General features: G+C 38.7%; 1 protein-coding gene across 6 annotated transcripts; it reads left to right on the forward strand.

Annotated features, from left to right (window-relative positions):
• The first annotated feature begins 1,132 nt into the window (after positions 1-1,132).
• On the forward strand, positions 1,133-25,598 carry AP4E1 (adaptor related protein complex 4 subunit epsilon 1). 6 transcript variants are annotated; one of them, XM_054077477.1, is made up of 22 exons: positions 1,134-1,390; positions 1,483-1,554; positions 2,810-2,933; positions 5,017-5,090; positions 6,508-6,629; positions 7,470-7,629; positions 8,140-8,306; positions 8,922-8,995; positions 10,154-10,276; positions 10,365-10,474; positions 10,760-10,899; positions 12,135-12,247; positions 12,379-12,497; positions 13,220-13,522; positions 13,750-13,864; positions 16,008-16,143; positions 17,142-17,397; positions 18,881-18,974; positions 19,083-19,456; positions 20,838-21,022; positions 21,804-21,961; positions 22,433-25,598. In XM_054077477.1, the coding sequence occupies exons 1-22, from the start codon at positions 1,229-1,231 to the stop codon at positions 22,591-22,593; spliced, it is 3,342 nt and encodes a 1,113-aa protein (XP_053933452.1). In that variant the 5' UTR covers positions 1,134-1,228; the 3' UTR covers positions 22,594-25,598. The 6 variants fall into 6 exon arrangements, with proteins under 6 accessions (XP_053933453.1, XP_053933454.1, XP_053933452.1 ...); XM_054077476.1 differs by having other exon boundaries at positions 1,135-1,390; positions 18,881-19,456; positions 22,433-25,590; XM_054077478.1 differs by lacking the exon at positions 22,433-25,598 and having other exon boundaries at positions 1,133-1,390; positions 18,881-19,456; positions 21,781-21,951.
• The last annotated feature ends 1,515 nt before the right edge of the window (positions 25,599-27,113 follow it).

Below are 27,113 nucleotides of genomic sequence, written 5' to 3' on the forward strand. Positions count from 1 at the left end.
TCTCGACAGGCTGAGCTCACAGCCTTGAGCTGGCTGCTATGGAGGAAGGAGGTGCAGCAGCACACGCTGCCACTCCTCCTCACACCCACTTGACTGCCCTGGCTGGACCCTCCCGAGGGAGCTTCTGCACACATGTGGCGAAACCACCCCGCATGTGCTGATTGGGCATGGGCTGGTCTTCTAAAAGAGTTTGCAGGGAGCCATGCGGTGCATGTGCCCGTCACTCTGATTGGACCAGCCCGGACCATACAGCCTGGAAGAAGATGCTGCTGCAGAGACCACGTGTTTCTCAGTATCTTGGCTGTGCACCTGAGTATTTTGGTCTGTTTATTTTGGTCGAAACGAGAATAAATTTTGCTTTGGATTCCACCCTGAGAGTGACATTGTCACTCCAGATCACCTCACATATAAACAAACCACTTCCTTTTGACTGTGTGGGTCGAAAGAAGGCTTGGACATGAGTGTGTAGCTTATGGTTCCAGGGCATGGCACTAGTTGATAATGCAAATATTTTATTTTCAGGCTTCTGATAGCTGATTGTAAATGACAAATATAAACAGGTGCAAATAAGCACCTGGAAATTTGCTTTTTCAATAGTTTCATTTGAGTAGAACTGATATTTGAACATATATCACTTAATTTAAGTGATCTTTTTTAGTTTCAAATTGATTTACAAAGTAACTTATCAGCAGAGCAGTATGTCTAGAAAGAAACAATAACTAATTACTTCCCATCAAGCTTATGTAGGTTTGTGTACAAAAATAAAATTATAAGTAATCAAAGTTAAATTCTCTCCCCAGCTGTTGAGCACAGGATGTAAATTTTGCCTTTATTTCATATCTATGACAGACTACCAGAGATCAAATGAATAAATATGATAATTTCTTCTGATGATGATGATGATTTGTGCAATCCCATTAATTCAGTTTTGTTTTTGGCCAAACCGTGAGCGGTGCCAGGGCAGGACAAACCGCTCGGGGCGGAGGGCAGTACGGGTACGGGGGGGTCGAAGCGAACGAGGATCCTGCGGTGCCTGAACCCGAACCCACGGCCCGGTGGCGGCTCCGCCCCTGGCAGCCCACGCGGTCCGAGGCGGTCCCGGAAGTGGGCGGTTCCGGAAGTGGTCGGGAGGGCTGCTCTCCCGGAAGTGGTCGGGAGGTGCTGCGCTTCCGGCCGCGGCGGCGGGGAGAGGCCCAGGGCGAGTGTTGTGGGTCGAGGCTGAAGCGGAATGAGCGACGTGGTAGAGCGGACCCTGAGCGCGCTGCCCCGGCTGCTGGGGCAGCAGGAACTGGGCGCCGGGTTGGGGGGACCCGTCGGGCCTGGCAGGGTTTCGCCCACCTCGCGGCTCGGGAGCCTCATCCGGAGCATCACAGCGCTCACCTCCAAGCATGTACGGGCCGCGGGCGAGCCGGGCCGGGCGTGGAAGCGAGCGGGCCGGGCTTTACTCCTCTCCCCGCTTTCTTCCTTCTTAATCTCTTCTAGGAAGAAGAGAAACTAATCCAGCAGGAACTGGCCAATTTGAAAGCGACAGTGTCTGCCCCCAGCACCACGCTTGTAAGTGCTGTCAGCGGTAGGAAGGGCAGAGCTGAGCTGGAGAGTGTCCGTGTCTTCCCTGGTTTCGCCAGGTGGAGGCCACAGGGTGTCTGCGGGGCAGGGGTCCAGTCACCGGTATGGAAAGGTGCCGTTGGCTTTGCAGCACGGGAAAAACAGTGAGGGCAGCGATTCCGTGTGGTGCCCAGAGATCGCTCTCCTGTCGTTTCTGAAATGAGCCCTGCAGTGAGGGTATTGAGTCTGTGTGATGTGAACTGTGACAGGATGGTGCCCGCTGCCTGCCCTTCGGTCGTTTCTGAAGTAAGCCCTGCTGCCAGAGCAGTGGGATCTCCTTAGAAGCAGCTCCTCCAGCAGCCTCTCGGCTGAGGCTAATCTGCATTTTCCCACTCGTGCTTTAGGAATAATATTTCCCATAAGCACTTACAAATCCTCCCACCACTCTCTCTTGGAGACCATGTCTTTGTTTTGCGATGCTCAATGATGAGCTGCTTCCATCCAGTAACGTGGTTTGCTGTCTGGCACTGTTCATACAGCGAACTCATGCTGCACATGAGAGTACAGGTTGCCCAGGGAAGTTGTGGCTGCCCCATCCCTGGAGGTGTTCCAGGCCAGGTTGGATGGGGCCTTGGGCAGCCTGAGCCAGTGAGATGTCCCTGCCCATGGCAGGGGGGTTGGAACTAGATGATCTTTAGGGTCCCTTCCCACCCAAACTGTTCTACGATTCTGTGAAGCTATGCTTTGTTCTCTGCACTGTTTCTCATGCCCAAGATAGAGGATTTGTTATGTTTGTTATGTTCAGCTTTGAGCTAGTTAATGTGTTTCTCTGTCTCATGAGTGAGAATTTTTTGAGGGAAAATGAAATTTTACCTCACATGCAGTGAAAATCCATCCTAGGTCAGGGTAGTGACTGGGGAAAAATAATTTGAATTAGCAGTGTGATCATCTAACCCTTCAGATAGTTCATAATTTTTTATGTTAGTTAGTCGTAATTTACCATTGATCACATACATGCTGATCAAAATAAGATAACATCTTTAAGGGTATTACCTGGGGAATTCTGATATTGCAGTGAAAAATTAATATTGATCTGCAGAAGAGTTTCATAACAAAGGAAAAATTCCGTGTACCCCGATTTTAGAAAATGTGTGTGATGGCACGTATATATCTCTGAAAGTTCTCTACTTTGTTAGATCAATGTAGAAGAGCATAAAACATGTCTGATTTAAAATTCTAAGTAGTTTATTTTTTGATATTTCAGAGACTGATGAAAGAATGTATGGTGAGACTCATCTATTGTGAAATGCTGGGGTATGAGTCTTCCTTTGGATATATCCATGCAATCAAGCTTGCACAGCAAGGAAATCTTTTGGAGAAGAGAGTTGGTATGTGAATGGAACTGTAGCCTTAGCAGTATTCTCTAAGTTCTTAAAAAGTTTCTTAGGATTTATAATTTATGTAAAAATACAACTTAATTAGGTGTTCTACTTTCTTGCTCTTGTTTCATGGCGTCTCACTCCCCTCTGGAAATAACTGACCCCTTCTTTGTGAGCTGCTCTGTATCTGCTTGTAGAACAGAAGGCAGAAGAAATTAATTTGTTTAAAGTCATCAGTTTTTTGGAATTGCAGCATAAAGCCACATAATTTAGAGAAACTTTTTATTAAAAAACACCTCAAGCTGAAAACTAGTTTCTGTCAGGACCTGGTTTCTTTTTCAGGTACTGTAGTAAGAGATTGACAAAGATGTTAACGTCGGAGAAATATTTACTGATTTGGTTTTTTGAAGGATTTTTTTAGTTTATAAACTACTGTAGGAAATGAGGCAAGTAGGGAGATCCTTATAGCACAGGTGCAGAAGTTCCTGAGGATGTCTGGAAGGCTTTGTCAGATTTCTTTGATATTTCCTTCCCTGCCGATGTGGCTGTTAACTTGTTTCCTGTAGATTTAGTTTGAATTTAGCTGTCAGTCTGTCTCATCTAGAGAATTTCCTTGCACTTGCTGATTCAACTGCCAAGTGAAGACATTTCTTGTTTGCAGAGAAAATGGTTTAACTCCAGGCAATACTATGTCTGCATACACAGAAGGAACACAGTGTCTTGCGGGATATACTTGTTTGGTATCCTTTGTTTGAATTTCATCTGGATCATCCACTCAAGCACTCAAGTACTGGATTTTCTGGGAATGTGTTACAAGTGATGATTTAAAGTTGCTTTATCCCTGAGAGTGAAAGCCAGTGGACAGATACCCTGCTAGGGATTAAGAAATTCTCTCTTCACCAAACCTGGAAGGGCAGGTGGTAAGCTGTTTTGAAGAAAACATTGTGACCTCTGTGTCAGGAATCACTGTGTGTCTTGTTATGAATTGGTCTGAGACCTTTCCATACTAAGGCTCTTTTTGAGAAGACTTTGATGAAGCAGCACTTTTTTTTTTTTTTTAAATGTAGGTGGCTTAAAGTCCTCTGGACCCAAAGTGCCCTTATCCTTTTACCAGATCAAAGCCTGTTATCAAAAGTGTGTGGATTTGGGGTTTTTGCTGTTGTTCTGTAGTTATGTATGAGGATGATCTTGCCTGTTCTTGGTGCAATATACCCGCTTCTGTGCTGAGGAAGTGGCATCTGCTGATCCAGTGAAGCTGGGTTACGCTTTTACCCACTGTGAGCTTCTATGGATGACAGCAAACTACGTTTTTGCAGTTGTGCTAAGTTGATCGTGTCCGTGGTTTCACAAGCAGATAGATCAGTCTTATAGCCTAGACAGTACAGTTATTTGTATCAAAGTTGTCACTTTGATCCCAAAGCCCCAGATGAACCAAGATCTTTTTTAAGATCTATCTCTGTAATGCAAATATTGTTATGAGTTGTGGCACCCACTCTCCGCTTCCCTCCATTTCCCCTTCAGGTTCTTTAGTTTTAAAAAGAAGAGGGATCTTGAAGAAAAAGCTTTCTGGCAGGTTTCTTTTCTGGGGTTCTGGAATTGTTTCCTTATTAAGAAAGAATGAGGGAGTTTTTGGCATCCATATTCCAACTATGAACTCTATCTGAAATGGTACTTTATTTTTTTTTTGATAAAAAGAGAAACAAATATAAGTGTGTTGTTACGTAGTCTAGAAGGAATACACTTTTGCCTGTGTAGAGAAGGTGTAAGTTCTCTAGGAAGTGACTTCTCATGGTGTTCTTGGCTGCACTTTAGCTATAACAGTATTGTGATATCTCTCGTTTCTTGCATCTTATTACTTTTTAGCTGTTATTTATTGAGCTTTACTGCAACTTAAATATAACTGGTTTGCCTGGAAGTAAAAGGCAATCTTAATATGAAGACACAAGGAACCATCATCCAGCAGCGGAGGGCGGGGAGTTTTGTTTTTTTAAATTGTTTGGATTAACTTCTTGCGTTAGAGACAGTCTGAACCTTTCTATCTTGAAGTTGCTCGTTGCTTGAAAGTAGTAACGGAGGCTGCTTTCTTTTATAGGTTACTTGGCAGTTTCTTTATTTCTACATGAAAACCATGAACTGCTGCTTCTGCTTGTGAACACAGTTGTGAAGGTACAGTGTTTTTGGAGGTCTGGAGGTAAACTAAACTTGGACCAATTCTTCCCATTTTGTGTCACGCATCTAAGCTATGTACTCATTAGTTTATGTTGCTCTCTTAAAGCTGCAGTTTCTTTGGTTAGCAATGAAAATTTGAAATGGCTTTCCCTGGCTTTTTAATTTAATCTTGGCATGCCTGTTGTTGAAGTCATATTTTAAAAATTCTTTTCAAAGGAGATATACCATGAAATATTCTTTATAAAAAGTACGAGTTATATACATTCTCAACTCCAGGAGGAGCCGTGCATGCCTATTTCAATGTAGACAACTGCTCTTAGCTGCCAGCCAGTATCTGTTCGCTTCTTTGAGTTCTTTTGATAACGTTGATAATAAATGGAAACATTCTTTGGAGTGATGCTAGAAGGCTTTTACCTAAGAATATTTCACAGGTGTCATCTTCTGTATTACTGCCTCTTACATGGAGCAGTTGTGACTTATAACAACTCCTTCTGCATAATGATTACTTTTGTATTACATTCACATAAATTATAGTCTGAGAGTGATGCTCATTTTGCTGTTGTGATAACTTTTTATAATCTTTAAAAATCTGACTTGAAACTAGTAAGGATATAGAAAGAAGTGAAAAATAAGAGTCCACAAAGTGCTAAATCAAAATGAGCGCTGAAACCTGGCTGGGAAAAATGGCCAGAGAAAATAATGGTGTGAGCTGGAAACCTTAGTTGTTTCATTCATTTTGAAAAATAATTCATCTTGTATTTCATGAGTTCATCCATCCTGGTTTTTTTTGTTTGTTTGTTTGATTTAGGGTTACAGTGAGTTATAGCCACTATTTTTAATGATATTTTGGGATAGGTTATGAATTTCCTTCTTTCTTTTGTAGAACATTATGTGTAACTTGAATTCTCTTCTTAGGGAGTAGGAAATGTCTTATTTTAATGTACAAATTTGTAACTGGCAGTATTATTGAGCTTGGTCTTTTTTTTTTCTTATTTTCTTTTAGTTCTTTGGGCACTAGAGAGAATAATGTTGAATTCTGTGGGAAGTGGCTCATCCCACTGATCCAACAGGGGACTCGAAATAGTTTTGCAATTGTCAAACTATTTCAGTAAACAAACATTGATTGTAGATCTATGTATTAATCTTACATACATTTCAAATATGAATGTAGTTCTGTAACGCAAATGTGAGGAGCCGCACATTCCTCCTTCTCATATACGAGAAGAAAAGAACTTGATTAGCTTGATGAGATCTGACACTTGTCAAATATAAGCAGACAAAAGGATGATTGACGACAGGGTGGTTGGTGTAGATGAGTTAGTTCCACCCTGCTTGTTAGAGACTCAGGGTATGCCTGGGCAGAATTTAGAAGTCTAAATGAAAAATGACTGTCTTATTTCAATGATTGTAACAGGACTTGCAGAGCACTAATCTAGTAGAGGTGTGCATGGCATTAACTGTTGTCAGCCAGATCTTTCCACGGGAGATGATTCCAGCTGTTCTTCCCCTAATAGAAGACAAGCTCCAGCATTCTAAGTACGTATTCATTTACAGAATTTCAAGTGGCCTCGTATGGTTGAATAACTTATAAAATTAAGTGTTTTTAGTGAACTGGTGTTTTTTCTCTGAGTTGGTCTTTTTATCATTACCTTCAGAAATTGTTCCTCCTAGTTTTTTCTCTTGGATTCTTACTTATTTGCAATCTTGACTGAATATTGGATAGGTGTTAGTATTTTTCATGACCAGTTTTGGTAGGTAAATGCAACTGAATTCATCTGCTGGAATTATTTTAACAAGTATATGGATGAAGATGTGTTTGTAGAGTAAGTGGAGAAATAGACTGGTATTATTGAAGTACTTCAATTTTTTATAAAGCTCTTTATACAAACCTTGCTAGAAGTGTACCTGCAGGTACCAGTACTCTTGAATTGTTTGAGCCTTAATTTATAATATCCTACGCTCAGAGGATAACATAAATATTGTGTTGATTAGAAAGGGAACCGCAGAATCATCTTGACTCACTAACTTCTAGATGGGTATTTTTTAGAGCTGTGCGTGTGACCAGAACAGATCAGCAGTGGGCAATTTCATTGCTTATTTAATGAACATTATTTTGAATGTCAATCTGACATCAAGCCAGACTACACTTTAAAGTTTCCTATGTCACTTCCTTAGTTAGATAGTATTTGCAAAGTCATTTGTTATCAAATATATAAATCATGTTCTCATGTTTCTCCAAGTCATGATGTTCTGATGGCTGGCACCATAGTTTTACATTGCTGTAGAAATGACAAGTGCTGATTGTTTTGTTAAGTCAAGTACTTGAAATACACAAGTAACTTCATTTTGTTTTGTGTAAATCTCATTTCTCTTCAGGGAGATTATCCGAAGAAAAGCTGTTCAAGCTTTATATAAATTCTATCTCATTGCTCCTAACCAAGTTCAACATATTCATGATAAGTTCCGAAAAGCCTTATGTGACCGGGATGCTGGAGTCATGGCTGCTTCGCTGCCTATTTATCTTCAAATGATTAAGGTAGGCAAAGTATTAGAAGCACAACTTAGGACCTTTTTATATATTTGTTTTAATTTTAAATATGTGATGTACTGTATGGAAGTTGTGCAGAAAAAACTTACTTGTAAGACAATTTATATGATCATGGCTGTCTGCTATGTTTGTTAGTGCTAGCTCTTCATTTAGCTTGATGGTTCCACTTCTTGTGTGATCCAGCTGCTCAGCATCATTTGCACCCTAGCTAGAGGACCTAAATTCTATGTATGTTAAAGGGTTTGCTGAAATTTGTTTGTAATTTTTTTTTTTTAACTGTTGCCTTTGGTTGGATTCACTCCCTTTGCAAGCATGCGAGAAAATAGCATAGGTGTAAAATGAAGAGCTTACAAGTGTTGGGGAGCAAGAGAAGAATTTTGATTTAAAGAAATAAAACCATCACTGTAGACGTTTTAATCTTACTCGATTTGTGGATTATTTTTACTTTCGAGCTGCTGTATCAAAGTATTTGAATTTTATTTCTTTTTCATTGTGTAGGAAAACTCATCTGAATACAAGGACTTGACTGGGAGTTTTGTAACCATCCTAAAGCAGGTAGTGGGAGGAAAGCTCCCTGTTGATTTCAACTATCACAGTGTGCCAGCACCATGGTTACAAATTCAGCTTTTAAGAATATTGGGGCTGTTAGGAAAAGATGATCCAAGGTAACCAGATCTTTCTCTGTAGTTAAAATTCTGAAGGTACAAAGAATGCAATCATGACCTGACCTCACAGACAGCTTTTGCGTTTGGGTCTTTTGTTTGATTTTTTTATTTTTAATAAAAGGATTTCAGTGTTGAACAACTTACACATTTGTTGTTAACCAATAACAGTGTGCAGATGCTTTTTAAACTGCGAAATCAGTTTCTTTGCTTCTGGATAGGCTAAACAATTGATGATTGTGAAATATCCTTGAAATATATTTTTGCTGGGACTTCTGCTAGTAGGTTAGCAAATAACTGTGAAAATCCACAGTAAAGATACTTTAAAAAGTGGTGTCATTTTGTCTGAGATCCTTTTCCTGTTTATTTTTTACACAAGCAATGTGGGAAGTGTTTTTATTCTTGTGATATGGTAAAGGTTTCTTCTGACAGCTGCGAACATCTTGTTAGATGCCGTTTAGAAACACGTTACCGAGCTCTTCTGTGTTAAAGTGAATCTGTGGATATGAACCATTTGTGTTACAGATTTCAATACTAGTGTTTGAGCTGTTTGGCAAAATAAGACTACATCCTTGCTAGTGCTGCAAGTAATTCTAAATATTTCTTCTTGTTAAACAGGACGAGTGAATTGATATATGATGTTCTAGATGAATCTTTAAGAAGAGCGGAGTTAAATCATAATATCACATATGGTGGGTGAGGTTATTTTGTGTAGTTATCAGTATTTGGAAAAATTGGAAATGTCAGTAGTTGGTGCTAAAATATGCAGTACTTTTGAAAAATTTAATTATATTCTTAATATATAACTGTATTCCTAAGGGAAGGTTTGGGGAAGTATTCTCTTTTAGTGAATAATACGTGAAGAAGCATCTAGCAGATGTTTAGTGTATTCAGTATATTGCTTCTGTTCTTTTAGGCAAGAACATAGAAGATATTGGGAGGTGTGTTGCTTTATAATACAGTCAATTTGCACTTGCAGTTGTTTGGAGTTAAACAGTGAATTTGTTTTAAGCACTTAAGGAGCCAAAGGGGGGTGCTTATTAAGAGTTATACAAGGACATAGAATTTAAGTATGTAGTTTTTGTTCCCATGTGATAAGCTATAGTTGATGATTCCATACAAAAAAAAAAAAAAGTAATTGGGTGATTACTCTTTTTTTTCTACACAAAGTCACTGGTTACTTCATGTTACTTGCATGTCATGGGCAGTTGAGTTGTTAGTGTGCTACGTTTTCTTGGACTTAGTTTTGCAGTGCTTAAGAAGAGTAGGTGGTTGTCTACTGGACAGTTCAGTTAGAGACTGAGTTACAAGAACAGCTGAAAATTACACTATGATTTTAAATGTTGGTTAACTTTAGGAGATTAACTTGGTCTCAGCCTTTGCTCAAATTGCTACCACAAAGGCTTGATTACCTTTGTGTTGTTCAGTTCGCTTCTAGCTTTTTCTCCAACAACTATGCAAAAATTCTTTTAATAAGAGTATTCTTGGGGCGATTTTGGCTGTCTCAAGAAATCATGTGAATTATTGGAAAAATATTTGGTCTCAAATCCTTTAGAGTTGCCCACTGGCATTTTAAAGACCAGCCCAGTCCCTTGAGCACCTGTAGCAGGCTTTAAGGTCAGAAGAACTTTACAGAAGGTTGTATGCGCAATGGCAAAAGCTAATAAGATAGTTGTTCATCCTGTTTTTAGTGATGTCAGTAGGTACTCTACAGTTAGATACAGTGGGAGTGGGAGAACACTGCAGTTGCTTGATACAGACAGTGAGCGTGTTTGCTTGTTAAACATTTTTGCATCATAGAAGTATTTAATATGCATCAATGACATGTCCTTTCCCCTCTCATCCTGCAGCTATCTTGTTTGAATGTGTCCAGACAATTTATACAATTCATCCCAAATCTGAACTACTTGAAAAGGCTGCGAAGTGCATTGGAAAATTTGTTTTGTCACCCAAAATTAATTTGAAGTACTTAGGTAAGGATACCTGATTTCATTAAGAAGTTTTAAATTTGATCATAGTAGTATAAATTTCTTAGGTAATTTCAAATCCCTTGTATTCTAGGTATAAAGGCACTGACCTATGTTGTCCAGCAGGATCCTAATCTGGTGCTTCAGCAGCAGATGACAATAATCGAATGCCTGGACCATCCAGATCCTATTATTAAAAGGGAGGTCAGTGAATTTTTAAACGTTAAAGATTAAATAAATTTTTAAGATGGGTAATAGGGTTCTAAAATGACTAGCGTAAAAGTTTATTATGTCTCAGTTATTGTGAGAGAGCAGTTATGAACAATATTAATGTGACAAGCTATGTGGATAAGCAGTGAATTTCATTAAAGACTTGCCAAATACAGTCAGTTGCTGAGTTTGGTATCATACTAAAATGTTTCAGTTTTCCTGCTTCCTGTTTGGAGTCATCACAGCCAATTAAATATATTTTTTTGCTTTCTCTTTCAGACTTTAGAGCTTCTCTATAGAATTACAAATGGACAGAATGTAGTTGTCATAGTTCAGAAGATGCTTGACTACTTAAAAGAAAGCAAAGAAGAATATACTGTCATCAATTTAGTTGGCAAAATAGCAGAACTAGCTGAGAAATATCCTTTTTTTATGGAACTCTGGAGTCTGAGTCAGGCAAATGCAGCATTGGTACCTTTCAAAGCGTCTCTTGTGTTTTTTTGAAGTAGGAAGTTACAGCTGTGCTTTCCACTCTTCAAATGGATTAAAAAAAAGCAAAAGAAATGCATACCAATTTCCGTAGTTTGACGAGAGAAAATAATGCCACTCAAAATACCTCTTTTTGTAATTGTGGGAGTGTATTTCCTATCACTGAATTCTTTGTTGATGTATGGATTTTAAGAATAACACATAGAATTAAAAAAAGGATTGTTTAACTATGTCAGAAAGATCAAAGTGATGATTAGGCACTTGGCAGACATTGCTGTTAGAACTTGCCATTGCCTGATTATCTTGTCTAATAATTTGACTTGTAAGCCTCTTATAATAAAGAGTTACCTTAGTGTCCTCTTTGTGCACTACTTGGCACAGACAGTAGTGTACAAAAAAAGCGGCATTGTAATGCAGTGTGCAAAAAAAATGACAATAATTTTAATGTTTCTGTTGAAAATTTCCATTCAATAAGTATGCATTTTCAGGATTTCTTTGAGGGAGGGCAGACGCTAGCTTCGAAGTTAGCAAAGCCTGATCAGATTTTAAATATGTAAGAAAAGTAATGTTGCTTTGTGTGGAGTACTTCAAAACGTTAATTGTTTTTCAGTAAATCAACAGCAAAACACTGCTGAAGAGAACAGCTAGTCTAGCATTGATCAAGTGATAGTGTGCAAACAAATTCAAAAGATTATGCTGGAAAGCTAGCATGGAACAAGTGTGAATGTCAAATACAGTCGGACAGTTTTCCAGAGCTAAATTCTTATGTGAACATTCCCGTTCCTACTGTGTAGTGTTTACTTAAACTCTTATTTTTCACTCTAAGATTTATTCATGCACAACTTCAGATGTATTGATTGGCAAGCCAGCAAGTTGCACATCATGGATGGCTGGTAAGTGTATGTGCAGGCTTTTTCAGCAGGGTGATAACTTAAGACTTCTCTACCTGACCATCAGTTTTCATAAAGTTTACAGGAAATGCTTTATAAAAGGTACAGGAATATTTTTCTCTTTGGTTTGACTGAGCTGATATTTGACCATCAGACCCCTGGCTTATTGAGGAGAGCAAGATAGGTAGCTTATTTGTGGAGAAATTGTTGCAGTAGGAACAGTGCATAAAAAAGAAAGTTATGCCTTAGCATGCCATTCCTTAACATCTGGACACGTATGCCCCTGACAACGAGTGGTTCATCCAAACAATGAATGCTGTCTTTTCAGTTGGAGGTGATGTTGTGCATCGTGATATCCCAAACAACTTTCTGAGGCTATTGGCTGAAGGTGAGTAACTCCTCAAATGCTCCGTGTGTTCCTTAATCATCTGGCTTTTGCTCTTAAAGTGCACTTTGAAATATTTTATAGGAGGTGTTATTTGCATTTCAGGCAAAGTATATATTATTCTCTATATCTAGGATTTGATGATGGAAAAGAAGATGCTCAGCTACGGATGTATGCAGTACAATCTTATTTAACATTACTCGAAGAGGAAGACGCACTGTATTCACAGAAATTCCTTCAAGTTATGAGTTGGGTAAGGTAGACACATGGTCAAAATTGAACACAGAGATATGAGGAAACTCTCAAAGGTGGTTGTTTTTAACAAATATTTTTAACTGTTTTGGTTTTGGTCATTAATATTGTATTTTTACTTGAAGTCAAAGCAATATGCTGAAATCTGTATTTAGTGGCTTCTTCTTGTGCCTGAGGACTACTTAGGTTATCATAGCTTGTGGAAAATCTGACTTATTCCCTTTAAGGCAAGTGACTATTGGAATGGCTTAGATTTGGCATGTGTCTGGTTGCCTGCTGAGAGCCTTTTCGTTTTCATCGAAATTGGGCCAGATATGGTTGCGAAATGCATTTTTAGCCTTGGCAGGTGACTGGCCGAGTGCTATGCTGTTATTGTCTGGAACCTGGGTAAGCTTCAGCTTCCACCCAACGAAGAGGCTGCAGTAAGAGCAAATCACGTTTTGTAAGGACCTAATTGCTGTGTTTAGCTTTCTTTTCAAGACAGCTATTTGATTTTTAAGAAGCTAAAAGTTGGAGTCATCTGAGGGAAAAGCAAAGATAATTTCAAACCTTTGGCCTTTATTTTGTTACCATTTTGTGTTCTAATTTAGAACATTTTTAAATACTTTTTCCTTGAACATGAGGTGGATTTTATTGTGTTATTTAGTACTACATTCTAATTTCAAAACTGAAAGCATTGCTTTGTGTTACTAAATGTGTATTTTGTTTGTTCTTTTTGAATAGGTGTTGGGGGAATATTCCAGCCTTGCTGCAGATGTTGATCCAGAGGTTATTTTGACAAAGCTGCACGGTCTGCTGAAGAAGTCTTTTGTTACTTCTGAAACTAAAGCGTGGATAATGGCTGCAGTCACCAAGATAGCGTCACGTACCTCCTCTTCAAAAACAGTTGATAAACTAATCCAAGAATTCAGCAACTCTCTAGATACTTGCGTGAGACAGTATGCCTTTGAATTGAAGCATCTGTGTGAAGACAAAGCACTGATGAAAAACTTGCTTCCATTTGATGCTAGTTACACTGACATGGTGGTAAGACACTGTGTGTTCTTCATGAACTTCTTTGTAGTTTAAGCGTTTGAATATTTTGCTGAAGTGTTTTAGAAATGGATGATATTTAACAGTTCTTCACTAGTAGGTGTGGGAGATGTGAAACAGAAGATCCTGATTGCTGATAAGGCACAAATTCTTCTGGTAATATAAGGCTTGTGATTGGAAAATATTTTCATTTATTTCTCACTTAGCGTAATTCTGTGTAGGTAGATGCTTCCTTATCTTTTCTGGATGAGTTTGTGGCCGAGGGACTTGGTCATGGTGCAGCACCGTATAAGACTCATCACCAGAGACAAGAGGAGAAACTTTCTCAGGAAAAAGGTGACTGTTGTTTTATTGCATTTATTAAATAGCTGGTAAATTACCTGGAAAGTATTAATGAACAATCTAAGTGTACAGTTAGTATTTTCTCTTAAAGTAGTTTTACCTTAATACATACCTTGTCTGTAGACTTAGCTGAGTTCAACGTAGATTTTAGTTCACGGCTGTCTAGCTGGTATATTTAACTGTTTGTTTATCATAAGTTCCTGTCCTGCAGATGAGAAGGTTATAATCTAATATCTGCTGGTCTGTGTGATTTGAAATTTATGGGGATTATTAAAGTGAAAGCAGAGGGTTCCTAACTTAATTATACTGAGCACTTAGTCTTGATTGTGCAATTATAGTTTTCAACGATAACCTTTGTGAACTTATTTTATGACACAAATTTTACATTTCTTACTGTGCGTGGGTACAGATAAGACAGCAGAACTCTTCCCCAAAACTCTACCTACAGTGCATTGTTTATTTTTTTTCCTTTTTTAGTCTAGAAATACTCTTACTTTATTATAGCCAGTCACATATGGATTTATTTTAGACACTTCTGAATGGTCTACTTCCATTGAGTAAAAATGGAAGTAGATTGGAAAAGCTTGGAAAGCTTTTCTAAAACATTCCTCGGCTTTACCTTACTGTGGAGGAATTAGGAAAATGTTTTGTACACATCATTATCTACAATTGAATCATTATTTTATGAAGATTTTGATTATTGCACGTTAATGCATATGATGTTTTTTCCCTGCATATAAAGCCCAGTGAGGGATATGGTCTATTGTATGTCAGATTGAGTTCGTAGTAGTGCTTCATACCGAGTTCAAAATGAAATTAGTGGTCTTTACTGCTGAAGAATATTCATTTAGCACTTTGATGTTTGCAATATTCTTAAAATTTTGTAGGGAAGCCGTTGTAGGAACCAGATTATGAAATGCTGTTTTTCCTCAGTAGCGATTAGCATCTTCCATAAATATTCTAAGAGGCAAGATAGAGGTGAGGTGGAATATTCAGAAGTACTCTAGAAATGGAGTCCCTGAAGTTTATTGAAATTCTTCATTTAAAGAGTACTAAACTTACGGATTGGTAGAGTTTGAAAATATCATAGAATCATAGAATAGGTTGGGTTGGAAGGGACCTTAAAAATCATCCCGTTCCAACCCCCTGGCCATGGGCAGGGACACCTCCCACCAGATCAGGCTGCCCAAGGCCCATCCAGCCTGGCCCTGAACCCCTCTAGGGATGGGGCAGCCACAGCTTCCCTGGGCAGCCTGGGCCAGGGCCTCACCACCCTCATCGTGAAGAAATTCCTCCTTATATCCAGTCTAAATCTGCCCCTCTCCAGTTTATAGCCATTATTTCTATGTGGATGCTGCCTATTGCAAAGCCCATTAGATCTCTGTTTCTTCTTGCTTCTTAATGGGACTGGACACTTTCTTAGCATTGCCTCCTCCTTTATCAGGAGATTTCTCTCATCCCAGATGCCCAACAGCTTTGCCCTGCTGCTTCACTTTGCTGGGAAAAAGAAAGGCTGGGGTGGAGATGAGGGAAGGGAGCTGTACCGCTTGGTAGTTCCAGGTCTGCAAAGGACTGCACTCTATTTTGTACACAACAGTGACTGTTAATGTAGTCCCAGACAACTTTTAGAAACTATTCTAACCGCATTTTGATTTGTAAAGCATAGCTGAGGGGGCTGGTTCTAAATCCTGATTTACAAGTCCTAGTGAAAATGATTTATCCCTCAAGGTTTCAAGTATGTTTGCAAAGCAGACAGTGCTATATGGGCATAATGCTGTGGACTCAATTTTATTTAGGCTCATGAACAAATGGGAAAGCTTACTTATTTAAATCCAATAACGGTGCTTCTGTCTACAAATACTAAGGATTGGCAGGTGTTCTAGTGATACTGTTAAGTCACTATTTCTGTTTAGTTTCAGTATTTAAAACCAAATACCAAATGAATACACATTTAAAAATAGGTCCTTTGTGTGTCTAAAAAGCTTACTGGAGAAGGAAACATCCATTTTGAATGAAGATAGGATCCTGCATGGAAGTCTGAGAAGCGCAGCAGTACAACGTATCTAATTTCAAAAAATAGTTTGCTGCTTACCTTTTTATGCATCATTGTAATTCTAAGATTCTGTCTGTCTTGCAGCTCTGAATTTTGAACCTTATGGATTGTCATTTGCTTCTAGTGTGTCCTCCTCTGGCATCATGGGCAGACAGTCTCCCACTGGTTTATCTTTTGGTTCTGATATGTCTGGTAATAGTGCTGAAACAGGGCATAAAGAGTAAGTTGTGTTTGAAATTAAGTACACTTAAACTTCTGTTTGTCTTCTCCATTACACGGAACTAAAATAAATACAGTTGAACTTTGAAAACTCTATCATGTAAGAAGAAATTCAGGATGGCTTCTTTGAAAAAAGTAGGAAAGAAGCTAATGCAGTCAGACTGTTTTTTGACTTTCTTCACAAAGTACAAATTAAGTGATAGTTGATGCCATTAAATCTGGGCAGGATTACCCGCAGATTACATGGTTAAGTATTTTTTCTTTGGCTTCTTTCTTTTTCTTACAGGCTACCCTTACTTTTGATGGGCTTACAACACTGAGCCTTCTGAGTAAATTTTTTAGATAAAAGTGTGTCTAAGATTTGCAGTATAAGATACCCCTTAAGTATTAGAATGCTAAAACTAAACTAAATCCATGATTTCATACAGTTTGTACTATGGTAGATTGGTTTGCAGGAAACCTTGGAAGTTTTTTCCAATTCTCTAACCAGTTTATGTAAGAAAATTTGAGTAAGGCTTTTAGGTGTACGAATTGCAGCATTTTACCTGTATTTGTTGGATTAACCTCTGCAAGAGTTTAGGGTGTCTGAGAACATGAATGGTTTTCATAAGAGATGAAAACACTTTCTGGTTCTCTTCTAATTTTCAGACTCCTATATTAACTGAAATAATTCTTTAAGGAATCGGTGATAGAGCTATTTAAATATGCCTAGAGATTCCCAGATCTTTCTTTGGGGGAGGCGTCTAATGCTGACACAGCATAGGCCTACGCTTAGAACTAGATAGCCTAGTCCAAATTTACATTTGCAGCGTGTTTTAAAAATAATGAGTGATGTTACTAACATAGAACTTAATGCAGATGGCAAAGTGTTTCTTTATATTCTGCTACTCACCGTGTCTCTCAAAGCACCAAAGCTGTGAATGGTGTTTAGTGGCGGCATATTTTTATGAATGTGATGTTCATGGAGTTGATCCTGCTTTGTTTTGTTTCCCTTTTTAGGACAAATACTCTGAAACTTGAGGGAGTGCGCAAGCTATGGGGAAAAGAAGGCTATCTTCCAAAGAAAGAAAACAAAGTAGGGAAAGAAAATGAGCCACAAACCGATTCTTGTGGCAGCTTATTAGCAGCACGGGTGGGTGATCCCCCTGCGTTGCGGTCTGATCAAGGTGGTAGCTTCTCCGAGGAAGACAAAGAGAAACAGCAGTTAGCCTTGAGTTTGTTTACTGGGCTAGGATCAAATGCTGGTGTCAGTCTGGTAAGTGGTTCTTTTGTAACTTTACCAGCTAAAAGTTTATATATTGCCTTATTTACAATTACAGACATTTATATGTAAATGGAGATTGAATTAGTATTGTGGTAAAGCTGGGCAAGTGTGGTGGGTTGGCCCTGGCTGGACACCAGGTGCCTACAAAAGTATGTGCTGTCATTCCCCTCCTCAGGTGGACAGGAGAGAGGAAATATAATGAAAGGCTTGTGGGTTGAGATGAGAGCAGAGAGACATCACTCACCAAGTATCATCATGGGTAAACCACACTCGACTAGAGGAAATTGGTTTAATTTATTATCAATTAAATCAGAGTAGTGTGAGAAATAAAATCAAATCTTAAAAACGCCCGCGTAACGCACACTTCTTCCTGGAATTAACTTTTCTCCCTGTTTTCTCCACCTCCTTCCCAGCTAATGGTGCAGGGTGATGGGGAAAGGTTATTGTGGTCTGTTCATCACGAATTTTTCTGTTGCTCCTCACCCCTCGGGGATGACATGTCACATTCTTGTCCTGTTCCAGTGTGGGGTCTCTCCATTAACTTCTCCACTTGGAGGCCTTCCCCCAGGTTGCAGTTCTTCATGAACTGCTCCAATATGGGTCTCTTCCACTGGCTGTAGTCCTTTAGGAACAGGCTGCTCCACTGTTGGTCCCCCACAGGGTCACAAGTCCTGCCAGGAACCTGCTCCATTGTGGGCTCCTCTCTCCGCTGGTCCACAGGTTCTGCCAAGAGCCTGCTCCAGTGTGGGCTTCCCATGGGGTCACAGCTCCCCATGAACATCCACGTGCTCTGGCATGACATCTTCCACGGGCTGTAGATGGATCTCTGCTCCACTGTTAACCTCCATGGGCTGCAGGAGAACAGCTTGCCTCTCACCATGGTCTTCTCCACAGGCTGTAGGGGAATCTGTTTCAGTGCCTGCCTGGAGCACTTCCTCCTTCTTGACTGATCTTGGTGTCTGCAAAGCTGTTTCTTTCACACTCTCTCACTCCTCTCTCAACTTTGCAGCGCTGTTGGCGTTCATTTGGCAGTAAGGATAGAGTTTGACATCCTGTGTCAAGACTGTTCTTTATTTATGTATCGTAATATGCAGAATGTTAAGGAATTCATCTTTAGGTGATCTTTTTAAGACTGGCATTATCATATTAGCCAGCTCAAATCTTGACATTTATCACTGCTTTATCCAGAAAATGTTTACATGTGCTTGCTTTTTAATAGGAGCTTTCAGCTCATGTTTCAGAGAACCTAGAGTCATTCTTGCCTTACAGGCTAATACAGCTAGTACCCTGTAAGAAATACAACAAAAGCCTGTTCTGGGATCCATTAAAATGTTTGGAATCTATTTGCATTGTGTCTGAATCGATTCCTTGGTCATTATTTGTCCTTGCTCACCCTGTTCCATGCTGTTAGCAGCGACACAGCTGGTTGTTAGAAACCTCACAAATTTTTTTTATTTTTCTGTTTCCTTTTCAGATGGGGAGAGCAGACACTACTACTCAGAAGTTCAAAAGAAAGTCAAAGATAAATGAAACTCAAAATAGTGAGGAGACGTCAGACTTCCAAAAAGGTGCTTCCTCAGATTTTGGTCCCTTACTTGATACGTTACCTGTTAGTATGGAAGACTGTGAGGGAGATATACACACAAGGTTAAGGAAGCCCACTTTGTGTTCTTCAGATATTCCAGAAGATAATTTAGCCTTTGAAACACCTGAGTCCCTCAAACAACCTGAGCTGGACGACAGACTTTCAGATAGCAGGCCGTCACAAATCACTTTGTTTGCTGATAGTAGTATTGAAATTTTTCAGCCTTCTCCAAGTGGTCAGTGTGCAAGTGCCGAGAAAACACTATTGGTCCCTTCCTTACCAGAAGAGCTAGAAGAGCTGACGCACTCTGAACTAGTGGAACTTTGTCAGAGTGATGCCTTTGCTCTGTATTTGTGTAAAGTGTGGACTGATGACTCTCTGTTGCTCACTCTTTTTGTTTCAAATAAAACCACTTCTGCACTTGATGCTGTGAACTTAGTGTTTGAAGAATCAGAACACTTTCAGGTAAGAGACTTTCGTTCATTATATTTGAAATTCGCTGGGATCTTCTTGCTTTTTGTTTGCATTTAACGATGCTATATTTGGTTTAACGTAATAGCCGTGCCTTTTTCCCCAAAGTGTTTCCTTAAAACCTGTGTTATGGCTATAACACAATCTGAAGGGTAATGAAAGAAATCCCAATACTAAACTTAGCATCACTTGGTGTAAAAGTTAGCCTCTCACTTTTTAATTCACCTTGGTTTCGTTTCCTGCTGCTTGCCTCCATTTAACATATACATATGATTTTTCAGTTCTGAATTCAGCTTTTTCCTGGTTTCTAAGAGTTGAATGCAAACCTAACCAGTCATACTCAATGCTATGACTTGAGTTGTGAAAGAAATCACTGTGGAACTTTTGTCTGGGTGTCAGTGCAATCATTCGTTTATCTGATAGGCAGACAATGCGGTTCCTTCTTTCACATAAAATCGTGTAAGCTTGCTCAAGTTTTGTGTAGTTTTATTTAAAGACATCAGTCACATTTCATTCTTGTTCTTAAACATTCCATTGGTGTTGCAGAGGAGCTGCTCAGTGTTTTTTATGACATTGACTATATGTGGGATTTAACTATGGTTGGTAAAAGCATTGATCGAAACATCACTTAAATAATTGGAAAGCTGTTTAGGAGTTGCCTGTTGCGTAACTGTCTGGATTTTGATGAAAGAAGCACAGAGTTATGAAACCTCAAAGATATTCAAAGTCATAACTGGACAAAGGGAATCAAGCAGGATGTTTTTCTAGAAATTGACTTAATCAAGGAAGTGCTAATTGGTTATGAAGTCCTTCCCATTTCTGGCTTGAATCAAACCTGTGAAGGCATTGATAGAAAGTGAACATCTCATGTCTGGTTTTACCTTGTAATTCATTTAAACTTCCACACCAATCGCTACCACAGGTATGTTACTAGTTAGCAGCCAGGGACTGCTGAGTAATCTTGAAATGATCCTTGTTATTGGGGATTTCTCAGCTTCTTGCTTTCAGCATATAGCTTGGTGTATGCTGCAATGTTATGTGCTCTGGCATATTAGTTGATTTTGGAACTGAACTACAGAATTCAGATTCTTGGTCATCCATTCTCTGTCTCTCTGAGCAATCATTCAAGGGGAGCCAACTGGCAAAGGGAGTTCAATTTCTCCAATGTTATAATTTTCCATACATCTTTTATAGAAGTTAATGATTGATTTATTCTCCATGAGACCTGAGAAATGATAGCTCTGTTCACTTGACAAATAGTCCAAGAAAAATCAAACTAAATAAGAGGTGTGTACGCAATTTTACAGCTGTGTCTTAGCCCCTTATACAACTTGTCAGCAAGACTTATTCTATATGTCTTTCAAAAATTACACAGATTTTGGAGAGTGCCACTTACCAGTTTCCTGTGATTGAAGCTCAAGGTGTGGAACATTGCAAGAAATGTGTGTGGATGGACAAAATCTGTGCGCAGGGAATTCTTTCTGGCTCCGTTAGCTACCAGTCAGATAGAGACACTCGTCTTGAATTTTCAATAGCTTTATCATTGTTGGATTTCATCAGGTAAATAAAATAAGCTGCAATTTTTAAAAAAGTGTGTACTCAGAATAGTAGACAAGAACAGGATTATTTGAAATTGGTTAGCTAATGAGCAGCTAATTTTAATCTAATTGAGATGACTATTAAAGGTAGCAAATAATTGTATTAAAGGGGCAAAGTTCCAGGAAGAAATACAAACCCAGTGAGTATATTGACAATAGGTGCAGGTTAGAATAGCCCTGAACTACAGAATGTGTTTTTGAGGAGGTGAACAGAAGTGAACAGAAGGGCCTGCTGGTTTAAAATGGGGTGTAATATAAACACATCAAAATGCAATAAGTGATTTGAGTACAGAGACCCATACATTATATGAAAAGGCTGACAGCTCTTGCAGACGAAGAAGAAAGCTCATTCTATTCATTTTTGAACAGTTCATTTGTTTTAGGAGTAGAAAAAGCTAAGTATTCTTTTCCCAATAGACTTTTCTGTTTTATAGTGAAACCTACGCTGTTTCCCATAATAAAGCCTACCTCTCATTGAACTTTTCTCTTTAAAATATCTCAAGAACATTCAGTTTGGTCTTTCATTTATGTAGAATAATATATTTTTCAAAACTTAGTTCTACAGCGAGGAATAGAAACTTTTAAATGTTAAGTTGGGAAGAGGAGGGGTTTATTTAACCTGTATTTGCTTATTGCTTGCTCTGTTGTCCAGTTGCTTCCAGATATGTTTTTTTTGAGGAGACCAAATATCTTCTGAATAACGTATCTTATTTTGCCAAGATATGTGGTAAACTTATTTTTAGGCCAATGGAAATGACTACAGAAGACTTTGGGAAGCTGTGGTTATCCCTTTCCAATGATGTGAAACAGAATATGAAAATGTCGTCAACTCAAGATTCCCTTTCAGCAACTCTGACTACACTGCAGCAGAAGCTGAAACTCCATATTGTTGATATTATAGGTGAGTAAAAGTATACTGTAAGACTGCTTACAACCTATAAATTGTCCCAGGAAAATAAGTGCGTGGAAGCAGGTATTGAAGATGGGGAACATTTAGGAGTATTATCCTATGGATTTTATTTGCCTTACTCTATGGCAAATAGAGTAAATTCTATGCAAATAGGCAAATTATATGTAAAGATAAACGTAAAGGTAGAAGTGTACAGCAAACAGTGAATTTTACAAGAGAGGAAACTGTTGCACTGCAAAGAGTTTTGGACGGGACCAAAAGAATGGGAATGAAGCTGTATCAATATGCAACAAATACGAGGCTGGGATTGCATGCAGGAGGCATGATTTTTGGTGATGTGTTAGAGTAGGGGTAAAAGTAGAAGAGAACAACAGAAATGGAATTTGACAGAAAGACACATTTTATGAACTATACTGTAGCTGTTGTTAATTAAGTCATTTTCTCTGTGGCCTCTGTTTTAAGGTAATGAGGGGATACTGGCATGCCAGCTACTTCCATCTGTGCCCTGTCTGCTGCACTGTCATACTCACTCAGGGATGCTGGCTTTGTGGATCAGGTCACCTTGTTCTGCTCTTCCAGATGGTTTGCTTTACCAGTGTCAAAAGGTGATGGAAGAATCCTGATAACAGTAGTGCCTGCCTTAATCTCTTTGGTGTGTGAAAAGCAAATCAAAGACTTACCCAGTTGCACAGATAATTACCAAAGCTGAATTAAGATACTGCTTTTCAGAAGTTTTCTTCCAGCTGGCATATGTTATGTGGACTTGTATGGGAAGAATGATGACCTAGATTACACCTGCAGAAACATGCTCAGGACTGTACAGTGACTGACAAGCAATTCATTGAAGTATTGTTAACCTGTTTATGTGAAATGTATATTTCTTAATTTTGTTGTAAATGACTGAAAGTATTTATTTTTATTATCTAGCTTTTACAGATGCCAAGAGTTATTCCTCATAGCAACTACTTGATATGTTTTCTTCAAAATCGTATTTTCCATTAGGAGGTCAGACTCGGTCAGCTATCAAGATTATTTGATTTTATTTTGATAATTTTTCTGAAGCTATTTTTAAGCACTGCTGGCAACAAGACCCGTACTGACGGTTATATAAAGTAACTTATGCAGCAACAAAAGCATGTTTTGAAACTAGTTAAAAGATTTTAGTAAGCAGCACACTTCCCATGGTCTTCCCCGTTTAAGTGGTAATGTCTAAATAGGTTTTTGGTAGGAGGCAGGCATGCAAAACTGTATAGAGGCACCTCATGGGGGATGATGCAAAGCACATCAGGTTAGTTCCTGTCTGCATTTCTTCCTGCCTCATGTTTCAGTCATGTCCCTTTCCTTAAGGGTCTGTGACAGTCACTGAATATTTGTGCCTTTCTTAAAATGAGTTTCTTGTGGATCAAGTCTGAGATGACTCTTGTGGGGGTAGTTGGCTGTGGAGATGTTGGCGAGTTGGTGGCTGGCTAGTGGACATGCTCATCACTCTGCAGTCAATACTATAAATTTAATCTGGCCAATATCTGCCCATGAAAATTTGTATGGAGGAAATTTTCATTTATTTTTAATAATTTCTAGCCTCAGTGAGACTCTTCAAAATTTTGACTTGCACACGTGTGGCTGTATTGTGTGTGCATTGCTCGGAGCTGCAGTAAGGCATAAGAGGTCTAAATCAGAGCAGCATACGTGATAAATATGTGTCTAGACTGTCTCCTTTTCTTCCTGGAGTAACTGCAGAGTCTTGAAAATCCAGCAGTCTTAATTTATTTGGAACTTAAATGAAAACTTTAATACGGTTTAATATTATTTATAACTGCTTATGGTTTTTATTTTAAAATATCAAATATGGTATACAGTGTTTGGCCACAGTAGAAACGAATTTTACAGTGGGATTCTCTCCTTCTTTGTGTTCAATATTAGCAAGGAAATTCTTTGTTATATTACACTGTTAGTGATTCTTACCTGATAAGCACTGTTTGTAAAGGAAAATAAAGTATTCTGTTACTTTGCTGATGTTTTGGTAAATGTTCATGAGATAATCATAAGAATGTTGAAGTTCTGATAGTTTCTTTTTTCTTTTTTTCTTTGATTTTTTTGTTTGTGGTCTTTTTTCTGTTTTTTTTTCATTGTTTTTAAGTCAAGCCACTTGTGTTATCACAAGTACAATCATATACAAGCAAAGCTCCTTTTTTTTATTGCTGTTTCAGTACATCTTTACTGAAGAATTTAAAGTGCACTGAACTTGTAAATATACTTAATGTTGTGCGTACTTAAGTGTTTATTTGGCACCTCAGAGGGTTTCTATAAGTGAAAAACTGATTTATACTGGAAATTTCAGTAAACAGTTTCCCTGCTGGTAAATGGAACATGTGTTATGCGATTGGGCTTTTGTAATCATATGAACTATAATAGACGCATCTGTTTCTGGCCTATACACTTAAACCATTTCAGCAATGAGATGTTTGATGTCCTAGTGTTTAACAAAAGACAATAATGCCTTCTATTGTTTGTGTAATGTTCTTTATGACTTTTTTCACTGTATGAATAGTATATGTTAAGCTGTCAATATGCAGACATGAAGAGCTTTATTTTAACATCATATATTGGGGCTTGCACCTGTGGCAGTCTTTATTTTTAGAGTGCCCAGCAAATATCTGTCCTAATCTATCACTGTCTTTGCGTTCTTGTAGTTTAATAAAATTCAGTTTCATAAAAAAATTAGCTTGACACTCATTAAATATTATTTGCTACCACATGTAGCAGTGTTTTTGCATATTAAGAACTAGATTCTATTTTAATAGTTTCTTTTTGCGTCAGAACAGAGATGAAGAATGTAACATTGTGGAAGTCTTGAATCCATTGGTGATCTAAATGTCTTGTGTCCAATGGGAGGTATAAAAATAGTGAAGGAGTACACTTCACTACATTCTGTGTGCCAGCTCGCAGTATCCAGTCAACTTCTGCCAGATAGTGGGATTTTAGACATTGCAGAAGACTTTGGGGGGGTGTTCACAGTTGACAACAATAGCTTTTTTTTCCCTTAAGTCCAATGCTAAGGTCACTTGAGAAGGAGTTGGGCGTTTGGCGAGTTTGACAGAGTTGCTGGATTGAAGGTGGCTGCAGCCCTGATCTGAATCGTGAGGCTGTTTTGTGCAGTGTGGCTGTCAGTGTGTAACAAGAGCGTGTGCTGCTTACACAGGTAAGTGATTGTATTGGGTCCATATTTCAATTGTTTTGTCAGGTTTTCCCCAGTATTTTTTAATGAAACAAATACTTCAGTAGTGAAATTGGAAGTGCTGCATGGCAGTATGATGCAGAATGGTTTCCTAAACATAGCTCAAATCAGTTGTGTTATATAACTTTCTGCTCGCTATTCTTCAACCCCTTCTCATCCTTTAAGGACCCGAGAGAATAAATTCATTTAATGGGTACCATTATCTTAAGGTTTTTCTGTACTTGCAAGTAGCTGATAAATGACATTGCCTGATGGTTTCCAAATACTGAAAAGGTGGTTATCTCCTATGGAGTCCCACTGGCAGTTTTTCAGTGTAAAATGCTGTACTATCTTTTCTGTGTGGATAAAACTCTATTGTTTGCTTCTGGCATCGAGGTGTGTAAAAACTGCTTAGCTCATCCAGTTAAGTCTCGCTTTAGCATTTCTATTCCTGTAATAAGAGTTAATTGTGCTTTACCTCTTGGTTCTCTTCAGAGTCAGCTATTTATATGCCTCTCTTTGAGAATGCTTCTATAACACAAATAAGATGGCTTGTAGAGTGTGATGTGCTGTTCTGCGGTACACGTCCAATTCCATTAGGATACCAGAAGTGGTCGCTCACTTGAGAGTTTCTTGAACATTAACATTTTTCTCTTTATGTAATAAAGTTGACAGAGATTAAACAGAATATTGTGTTCTGCCATGATATGATTCATAAAATTAACCTGACAGCAATGTTTTATCAGCAGTGTGGCTCAAAACACCACTTATGAAGATTGCTTTGAACTTTCATTTTAAGGTAGTTGGCAGTTTTCTCTTTGTGACAGTCTTTAATTGCTTCCAGAATAATTGCTGCGTGAGTTGTTTGCAGATCCTGAGCTCTTTCGGCCAGAACAGTCTGCCTTTTCTGGGAATAAGAATAGGACAACATACGTTTGCTGTTGTTAAAACCTTCTGGTAGATTCTAGCATCTCCACCTTCAGGGCAGGGGTTTGAAAGCTGGCAGGGACGTGTCTTCTGTCTAACTTAAATCACATCTGGTTGGAATGAGCTGAAGGAATAATGGGAATCTTCCAAGTAGTTGCTTGGGAGAGAGCTCGATCTTGGCATGTTCCATCTACTCTGGCGCTGACACAGGCTGCCTTCTGGGCATTGCTCAGGCTGAGCCCGGAGAGAGGCTGGTTGGTATCTGAAGGCAAGAAGGTTCTGCCATTTCCTCCACGTGGCTTGTGAGGGAGCATCTGAGCCTTGTGACCAAACCATGCTACTAAACACGTGGAGCCAGCATCACTTGTTAGGTTAAGTTCTTGAGAATTTCATGGGAAAGCAGAAATTTCCTTTACCACCAATGCATTTTGTGTTGTGTGTGTGATGTGACAGAGAAATGTGGATTTCTGGTTTTCTTTTAAATCTTTGAACTGCCCTTTCTACCTCCTACCTTCACAAAATCTGGCTGGCAAAGAGCATTAAGGTTGCAAAAGCTGGAGATGACAAAACTTGCATTACACAAGTTCCCTCATATTTTTTTTCTTAATTTCAGTTCACAGTGGATGGTAGAATAAATAAATGAAAAGGAAACAAAGGGCAGTAATCACACATCTTTAATCCACAAATGTGATAATACGTCATATACTGAAGGTGACTTGAACATTGCTCGTATTTTGGCAATGTTTTACATACCAAGCTACAAATGCAAAAGTAAACAATGAATATACACGATATGCAAGTATGAGAAATACTTGAAAACATTCTCTTTCCTTAAGGCTACTCAGATTTATAAATAAAACAACAGATGTTGAACTGGTTTGACTAAAATACCAGAATCTGGATATTGATACTTGCAACACACAAGAAGAAAGTCACAGATACAGGATATCCCTTTCCTTTGGACATCTTTAATGTTCAATAATATATATGTTTTTTTCTGGC

The sequence above is a fragment of the Cuculus canorus genome, chromosome 12 (assembly GCF_017976375.1).
Source record: "Cuculus canorus isolate bCucCan1 chromosome 12, bCucCan1.pri, whole genome shotgun sequence".
NCBI classification, from domain to species: Eukaryota; Metazoa; Chordata; class Aves; order Cuculiformes; family Cuculidae; genus Cuculus; species Cuculus canorus.

Bases quoted from the DNA above. Each gene is read 5' to 3' on its own strand.
- AP4E1 (XM_054077476.1), top strand. From the start codon at position 1,229: ATGAGCGACGTGGTAGAGCGGACCCTGAGCGCGCTGCCCCGGCTGCTG. The intron at 6,630-7,469 runs GTACGTATTCAT...ATTTCTCTTCAG, and splicing joins GACAAGCTCCAGCATTCTAA to GGAGATTATCCGAAGAAAAG. The intron at 21,962-22,432 runs GTGAGTAAAAGT...CTCTGTTTTAAG, and splicing joins CCATATTGTTGATATTATAG to GTAATGAGGGGATACTGGCA.